The sequence below is a fragment of the Humulus lupulus genome, chromosome 8 (assembly GCF_963169125.1).
Source record: "Humulus lupulus chromosome 8, drHumLupu1.1, whole genome shotgun sequence".
NCBI lineage: Eukaryota > Viridiplantae > Streptophyta > Magnoliopsida > Rosales > Cannabaceae > Humulus > Humulus lupulus.
Genome location: NC_084800.1, coordinates 88,257,154 through 88,266,812, shown reverse-complemented (window position 1 = coordinate 88,266,812; position 9,659 = coordinate 88,257,154). Strand labels below are relative to the sequence as shown.

Genomic DNA, 9,659 nt, shown 5'->3' with positions numbered 1-9,659 from the left:
ACAGGTGTTTGTTTACTTAGATCAAGACCTACTCTATCAAGTACAAACCTACAAAAAATATAAAATCAATTAAACCAACAATTTTGGACAAATAGGTACAAGAATAATGATCCCAGAAATGGCCAGCACACATGTCAAACATTAGACAAGTTTAAGAATTTATTCCAGTATATTTAATTCCAAATCAAAGAGCCAAATGTATCATTAAAATAAAAACATATAAATTTGAAAATCATATAAACAAAGATCAACAAACTCTTTTTTATACCAGAAATTTATAGTTTACATAGAGGCATTTTATTAACAATCTCCTAGCACTATAAATTTGTGAAAATGAAGAAAAACTCTCCATGATAATGATAATGATCCCAGTGGCAGATTTTTTGCAATAACATAGTCACAGTTTTATTGAGTAATTTTAACAAACACTTAGAAGGCATTTTAAATTATGTATAATATGGAATATTCAATTTCATTTAACTTCACTAAATTTTTATACACATGAATGTTAATTTATATGTACGATTGCAACAAACACATACAGTTCAATTTTTTTTTTTAAAAAATAAAAATTGAGGAAGCAGGAAGAGAGAAATTTAGTCTCAAAAGAAAGAAGAACTTACCAAGCAGATTTGAGTGGCTGTGGCAGAGGAACATAAGGGGAAAATTGATGAACAACAGTGCAATGGAGATGGTGGAACAACAGTGCAGTGGAGATAGTGGTGGAAAATCGATGAGAGAAGGAGAAATCAATGGTGGTGGAAAATCGATGGGAGAAGGAGAAATCGATGGTGGTGGAGAAATTGATGGGAGAGGGAGAAATCGATGGTGGTGGAAAAAATTGATGGGAGAGGGAGAAATCGATGGTGGTGGAAAAAATTGATGGGAGAGGAAGATATCGATTCAGGAAGAAAGAGCTATAACTATAAAACCGGTATGAGTAAGGGTAATATAGGAATCACAGCTATAAAATCGGGTATATTTAGTTAAGAGTTTGATGCTGGTTATATTTAGTTAAGTATGTGGGTATATATGAAAAAGACCCTCCTCCCCGATTCCACTTACTTCACCGATTAGTTCTTCAAGTTTGTCAACCAAGCCTGAGTCGTCTTTCTCTCTGGCTCTGGTTTTATTCTGGTTAGTATATATTAGAGTTTTTTTAATTGTTTAGCCGGTTAAAATGGAGATTCAATTTTTGTGTATGGTGCATACAAATTTGGTTTTATGAGTTTCAGATTCTTGGAATTACTCGTATCAATACTACAGTGCAATGGAGAGTTTTTGGAAGAGGAATGACTAGAACCACTGTATAACATAATTCTTGCCTTGGAATTATGGCATTGTTTCTTTTTTATCTCTTACATGATCTGGATCTGCAACTCATATTTAGCTTCTTTCTCTCTTTGCCCAGGTGAAGTATAGACGATAACAATGAACTGTGTAAGAAATTATATCCGTATCAAATTTACTTTAGTAACTTGGTCACTTTTGATAGCACATTGTGTTTAATGAGGAATTCTTTTTTCATTCTAGATGAATGGTTTGGGAGAACAAGGTATTTTCAATAGCCATTCTTTATATGCTTTATCTTGGACACATATATCAACTTAACCTTTTCCTTACAAAACTATATCCAAGATATTAACTTACATGTGAAATATGTACGCAGTGGAGTGTGAATGATATGGTATGAGCATTGTATAAAATAAAACCATAGCATTTTTTGACTAGTTGTATCCATTTCAAGTTCAAAGCTACTTTTGACATAATTAGTTTTCTCGTGATCATTTCTAGTTTTGTTCAATTAGGGATATCAGATTGTATTATTCATATTATTTTGGATTGCTCTACTTAGATATATGGTTTATCGACTCATCTTACTAGATACTTGTTCATGTGTAGTCATTAAACAACAATTTAGGTAAACTAGCTATTGAGAAGATGATTAGATATCATATGTTTATAATTTTTGAATCTTTTTAAATTCTCCTGGTTAGATATATGATTTACATGATGTATCAACATTGGTATTTGTTCATGTGTATTTGTTGATTGTAAATTATTAGCTAAACCAGCTACTTTTGTAACATTCAGGAAATGTTTGCTCAATTTTGTTCCAAGTGTTTCTCATGTTATTATACTGGTTAGTGTAAGCTCTTGGTTAGCAGATTTTTTTTGCAAAGGATTATTCTCTAAAACCAGTCTTATGTTTTTTTTACAGCTGCATCAGCAAATGGAAAATGCTAACTTTTATTTTGAGGTATCAATTTTGTAAGCACAGGAGGCTCAAACTATTTTTCAGCTAATAATTTTTTATTGGAATGTTTAGTACTTCAGTAGAACTTTCAAAATGCCTGAAGTGCCTTTTTACATTATTGATGTATTATTTAATAAAATATTTGCTGTATGGTAAAGGATGATTATTGGATTTACTAATGAGAATTGTCTGTTAAAATATTTATGTATAAGTACAATAATTTGACAAACATGCATGCTTGCCACATGAAGGGATTGAAATGAAATATGTCAAAGCAATATCTACTTCATATTTATTTTAAGACAGCGGAGGTCAAATTATCCAAAATAGTAACTGGTTACCTTAGGTAACCCTAACATATTACTATGAAGGTAAATAATTACCCCAACGATAACCGGTTACACTTAAGATCGTAATAGGTTATCCTGATGGTAAACCAGTTATCGATATTATAGGTAACTGGTTACCTTTAAGATGATAACGAGTTACCCTTAAATCTTTAAAAGAAAATATATATGAAAATGAGAAGGTAACTAGTTACTTAACCTATACTTAAAAAAGAAAACCTGTAAAGTAAAAAAAACATATGTGAAAGATAAAGCTCAAAAATAGAAGTTTATTTTGAATTTTTTTTACATATATTAAATAAAATTATAGATAAAAATAAGTATAGTAATAGAAAAATCATACTGTAAAATAAAATGTGGAAAAATTGATTTGAAAAAAAATTATGTATAGTAAAAAAAATTATATATAAAAAATAATTACAATAATAAAAAATAGTAAATGATAATAAATTAATAAAATAATTATATAATATTAAAATATATAAAAACGTTCTAGTTAACTTTTTTAAAACAATTAAAAACGTTATATATAATAATAATTTAATATAAAAATAGTTATATAATACAATATAAATAAAAACAATTAAATTTTATAAAAAAAATGATTTGAAATAATAAATAAATATAAAAAATAAAAAGATTTATAAAATAAGTAAAAACAATAAAATTGAAATGACAAAATTAACCTCCCAATTTAAAATTTTTAATTAACAACAAAACTATGGCTTAATCACCAATTTATACAAAAATATGGGAAAATAAAACCCATAATTTAAGAATTTTAATAAAAAAAATCATAAAATAACTCTTGTAAAAAAAGCCATATTTTTGCACAAATATTTTAAAAACCATAAAATGTGTAATTTTCTCTAAAATAATTTTGGGCAATTCTTCTATGAGAGTCCACCATCAGTTTTGTTAGCCCGTTTACAGAGATTTTACATTAAGTTGTAATTGGTTTGGAACGAAGAAAAGTAAGGGCTTGTATAGAATTGGGACGAAAGCGGAAGCTGCGAAACCATGCTTCTTTAATTTCTTTGGTAAAACTTGTGAAGTTATGAAAATACTGATTTCCAACTATGGGGCAACGCACACTGCCACGCCCTACCACTCCTAGCCGTTAGATTTCCTTTAATCTTTCTCTGTCCCCTGAGGTTTATGATTCATTTTGTTACTCGCTAACCAGCACTGGCACTGAACCTTGTTTAGGCCTCAGTAGTGAAAGCAGAGAAGCGTTTGTTTTGAAAGGTAAACCAGATTGAAACTCATTGCCTTTGTATACGTATTCTTTGTTAGTTTGAATGAATTGAAAGATGAAAGGATATCACAACTGGGTTCTCTTCTTTATGATGCGTTTTTAGTATTAGTGATTGTGTTTGAGCTAACTGATTAACCATAGCTGGGTAATGCTTGTTTTTGGTAATGGGGTAACCCCCCAAAAGAAAAAGGTATAGAAAACATTTGGTCTTTTATGGGGTGTGATTTGTTATGTCTTTTCTTAATGTTTGTTTGAATCCATTAGGTATTTCACAATGTTGCAAAGATGGAACAGGGCCTTTTCTCATCTGTCAAGACTGGGATCACAGTCACAGAAGAACTTGAATTTTAGAAATGATTTCTATGTCATTTCACGTCAAAATTACAAGAAGGCTGCTGCAACTGTGGCTCCTACTACTACGGCTGATAACGTGGAAATGAGATTTCCTAACGAAACTGCGGTAGGTTTTTGAGGTACCCTTTTTGCTTTTAAACTTCACTGCTATTTCTAGCTTTATGTTTAAGAATCATTTGCTTTTTGTTGCATTTATATCTTACTGAATTTAGTGTTGGATGATATTTCCCTTTAATACAAGTAGACGTTTTGTTTCTGAAATACAAAAACAGAAAACTAAAGGATGGTTTTGTGTGCAATCTTTAGGTGATTTATGACTCTTGTCATTTATTAAATGATTGCAAATACTAATACATGCCTCTTGGATTGTGTTTTTAAAATAAATATCAGCATGTACAGTTGTTGGTTATATTAAATCTGTTGGTAAGTTTGAAATCATATTCTGGACACTGCTGTACTATTATATTGTTCCTGAAAACTGGTTTGCCAACATTCAACAGGTTAATCTGGATAAAATGTTTTGGTCCAAGCCCTGCTCATTGGCTTTGGATCCCTCTTCCCCACTGAGAATTGAAGAGCCAAAATATCAAGGCATTAAGCATATTATGCTCAAGCTGATGCTGTTTTATTCCAAACAAAGCAGATCTATTAGGGGGGCAAATGCAGTTTACTCGCGGATTACCTCACAAGTTGACGAACCTGCAATTTATGAAGGTGAAATTTTTATTAACATCATTTAGTTCACACACACACAGTGTGTAAAATCGAGTTGCTATTTTAAGTGACATTATAATAACAATTTGGAAACTTTTTTTGTTAAATTCATTTTACTTTCATATATATATTTTAGGAACTAATGCTCTCATAATAGGGCAATGATGTAGACATATTACACTTTTAGGAATTATATGTTTGAAACTTAGCTTGCACCTTAGCCATTTAGTGTGATCCAATATTGATTGAAAGAAAAAGGGGGAAAATAAACACCGAAAGAAAGCATTAGTGATCCAAATTTTCCAAATGGTCATGTAGAATTAACTCAAATGGGAAGAGAAAATGACGAAAGAGTATGATTTTTTGGGTTTGATTTTTACGGTCAATAGCTATGGTAACAAGTATTTTTTGAAATTTTACTGGAATGGGGTTGGTTTGTGCCAAATTCTAGCTATGTTTTGGTTTTGCTGTTATGTTTTGATTGTGTTTTGCAAATTTTGACTTGGGTTTGTTATAATGGTGAGGTTTTGTTAAGGTTGTTTTTGTGCCATTATTGGCTCTTATATATTAAGGTTTCTATTTATCTGGCTCATCTTAAAACTTATTACTAATTATATTATTTTCCTTGGTTCTGTTCCTGTTTATGTTGTCATGCTAAAGTCTTGTAATTGAGTCATCTTCATAAGTACTACATCAAGTATTATTGCATTTGATATATCTTTTAGTTTATTATCAATTTAATGGTGCTTCATGATTATTTTATAAAGCTTAGCCTAGTAGTGGACTGAAAGAAAAGTCGTGCTGTGAATGCATTTGACTTCCTGACTTTTAATGAAGAGTCTTTTTGTCTCATATATCTTATTGTTTAGGCTCCAATTACCTGGTTCACATTTTTCTAAGTATACATCTTAAAATCAAATCCTTTAAGTCTTTCTATTTGAGCTTCCTTGCCATACTTAAGTTGTCATTCTGACGTACTAATGGAGTTTTTTGTTCATCTGAATTTGGACTTGCAGTGTTCAACTTGGAGAAGACCTTTAAAACAACATTTTCTTTACTTGTGCTTCATATGTGGCTTTGCTTGCGCCGCTTGAAACAAGAGGGAAAAGAAGGTGTTGAATTTGGGCAGAACTTGTATGAGATTTATAATCATGATGTGGAGCTTAGAGTATCTCAAGCTGGGGTTTGTATTCAGTTCTTACAATGTTGATCATTATAATCTGCCAGTGACTTTAGTATATGTAAATTGTATAGTGTTAAGCCACCTGCCACTTGTCTTTCTCCAGAACATACAAGGATAGGCAGCTCTGGTTATGCATACATGGGATTTACAATAGAACCTTCATAGGCTGGCTTGTTAATATTCGATTGCTCTTTCCATAATACAGGGCTTAGACTTTTTTCATACGGACAGTTGATTCAGCTTCGAAATTGCAGGTTAACTTACTATTGACTAAATGGATGAAGGATTTAGAGAGAATATTCTATGGAAACATCGTTGCTTATGATGCTGCCATTCTTCCAGAAGCTAAACAGGGTGAGCTTCAAAATGTCATATGGAGGTAAGGTCTTGAAATTACCTGGTCCTTGTCCAACTTCTTACTCCTCAAACTTGGTTACAATCTATCTGTGTACTTTCCTTATTATTGAGAACATTTTTTATTTTGGCTGAACTGGCATTGGTGTGCATTGCAGGAATGTTTTCTCAGATGATGGTTCATCAGAGCCAGATGCTACTGCATCTCGAACAGTTCAGGCATGCTCTCATTATGCCCTTACTATTGTTAATTACAGTCATGCGGGATAAATTCTTTAATTTCAGTCATTGGTTAGAAAACCACAACATTAATTCCACAAATCCATGTTGGCATGTACTTTGCATTTATGTAACAAGACTATGCTAAGTTAATATATTATGAGCATTCGGTAGTCTTTGATATTGCAGAAAATCAATACAAGTATTTAGGAATGAAGATGAGTTAGATGTAGTCATGATTTTTATTTGCTTTACAACAAACCCATAATACCTTAACATGCTAATTGCCCTTTGTCTGTCTTACATTTAATTCAAACCAGTTAGATAGCATAGAGCAAACATTGGAATCAAAAACGGATTTTAGTGTTTTACTTCTTTTTTGCCAAAACTCTTTCTTTCTCTGGTTTCTTCTTTATCTATATCACTATTATATATATAAATATGTCTATATATATATATTTAATTGTGTGGAGTGTGAGCCGTGAGGATATAATGTAAATGATTAAATTGTTTTATGACATTTTAATATATGCAGGCAATGGCCAGGTATGCTTCTCGAGAAGTTAGTTGTCTGTCCTTGACAGGTATGTTGTTTTCTTTTCTCTTTACACAATTTGAATCAGTCTTTATAATTAGTACCATTTCCCTCATTCATTCAATTGCTTATAGTTTTGTCTATTCAAACTAGTCAATCCTTCCATCATGGTAGCAAGGTTTCAGTTTTTAATTATCTGGTTTGTGAAATTTTCCTTGTCCAGTTTTATTTGGGAGTGCTAAACTGAACTACTTCAAGTTATTATGATATTTTCCCTATAACTTATTCACCTGTAAACATTTGCCATTTAAGGTTTACATACTGGCACTTGGAAAATGTTCCTCCAGACTTTTGCATCTTGAAACTATATTTGTTGCCTATGAACTTTATTTTGACAAAGTTGTAAACTGTTTGAATGGGCAGATAAAGAGGCTATGTTGTCTGGAAACTTTATGTTTACACCATTGAAGAATGTGAAGGCAAAACCCGTTTAGCCGAGATGACACTTTATTTTTTTGGCATTATTTTCAAAATTTCTGATAAATATTTTTTGTTTCAATTAAATAAATCATTATCACTTGAAAGGAAAATAGTGATTGTAAAGCCCTTGTATTGTTTTACTTGCTCACCGTGCCGATTATCATTTGAAAGGGATGATATTTAACTCGCTCACCGTGCCGATTATGAGTACGGTGTTCAAGTTGTCTGACTGACCATGTAATGATGGGATACCATTCCTTGGTGTGGAGTTCAACTTCTTGTTTAGTTATTTCTTTTTGGTCACATATTGGTATTTGGAAAAATCAAACTACTTTTTTTAATTTATTGTAAACCACTGTGAACATGATCAAACCATGCAAAAAGTTCTCTAGCATAGGATTAGAGGTGTCAAAATGGGATGGATCTAGTGAACCCACATTGTATGACATGTTTATAGATTTTATAAAGTTAAATTAATTACAAGTGTATATCATTTTACGTATTTTGCTTAAATGTTTAATTATAGGGTAATGCTTTTGTTGTATTTTGTACTCTCAAGATCACAAATCAACTGTTAGATAGACTAATATATGTATATTTATAAAACAATTTCTACAACAGAAATATTTGAATCAAAGAACAGAAATAGACCAATACACAGAAGGATTATACTGGTTCAAGGACTAGTTTCCTAGTCTTCTACATCCAGTTTTGGAACATTATCATGGAGGCTTTTATTGATCATCAATGAAGAAAAACATACAGTCAAGTGTGGCTATCCAACAAACACTCAAACTCTGTGAAATATCACTCACTCACCTGAGCAATTCACTGTCACAGTGAAATTGCTCAATACAGTAGCCCAAAACCCCACACTATTTCTCAACTCTCTTCTCTCACTTTCTTGATCTTCTCTCTTTCTTAATCTTGGAGCTTCTCACTCTTCCTCTGTTTTAACCAACCGTGTCTAACCAGCTCCTCTTGAAAGTTATATATAGACCAACAATAATGATGACTAGGAGAGTTAGTTAGGACGTTACAAAAATAAAGGTAGTTAAGTTAGTTGAATTTGGGAGGAATAAAAACTCACAGTTTTATTGAAGTATATACTTGGTATTTTATGTTTTCAATAATGTTCATCTGGTACTTGAAATATGAAATCGTGTATATTTGGTACCTTGAATTCAAATTTGAATAATAAATTTTTATCATTATTACCAAACTACACTCAATTATACGTAATTAAGCAATTAAATTTGAATTTGAAACTCATATAATTGAGGGTAGTTTGGTTATATTGATAATATTTTATTGTTCAAATTTGAGTTTCGGGTACTAAATATGTACAATTTCAAATTACGTAGTACCAAATGAGCATTATTAAAAACATAGGATGCCAAGTCTGTATTTCGATAAAACACAAAATATCATAAGGTTATATATACTTAATTATATATCTATGATTTCAAAAATATCAAAATAAAGGTGTGTTTTATTTTACATTCAATAAGACCAAATTATATCTCTATTTTGTTTGAACAAATTTTTGGTGAAAGACCATGCATAAATATTTTAAGTTTGTGAGCAAGGCAAGCTTTTTGACTATTGTTATCAGAAAAAAATGATATTAAATTGTCGTGATCATTTCTCAAGTCCAAATATTTCTTCACATTCTTCTATTGCATTAGCTTACATTGCCATCCTTCTTTTTCCTCCTTCAAATAAGCCATATACAAAGAAGCTCCACAAACACCACCGACTCAAGTCACTACTCAACAAACTAAACTTCCATTCATTTCACTCCCATCCCATTTTTGCTTTTTAACTAACTAAACTCAATGTCGTTCAAGAAATCACGAAAGGACGATGTTTCTCACCCTATGACACCACTGCCGTCGTCTTACTCCTCCGCCTTCCCATAAAGTCTCTCCCCAACTTCAAATCTGTATTCCCTCATC

General features: G+C 31.4%; 1 protein-coding gene across 1 annotated transcript; it reads left to right on the top strand.

Moving 5' to 3' along the window:
- Positions 1 to 3,543: 3,543 nt before the first annotated feature.
- LOC133798057 (uncharacterized) lies at positions 3,544 to 7,990 on the top strand. Its single transcript, XM_062236241.1, has 8 exons — positions 3,544 to 3,852; positions 4,127 to 4,322; positions 4,717 to 4,930; positions 5,947 to 6,113; positions 6,368 to 6,492; positions 6,626 to 6,686; positions 7,222 to 7,270; positions 7,645 to 7,990. The coding sequence occupies exons 2-8, from the start codon at positions 4,137 to 4,139 to the stop codon at positions 7,713 to 7,715; spliced, it is 873 nt and encodes a 290-aa protein (XP_062092225.1). The 5' UTR covers positions 3,544 to 3,852; positions 4,127 to 4,136; the 3' UTR covers positions 7,716 to 7,990.
- The last annotated feature ends 1,669 nt before the right edge of the window (positions 7,991 to 9,659 follow it).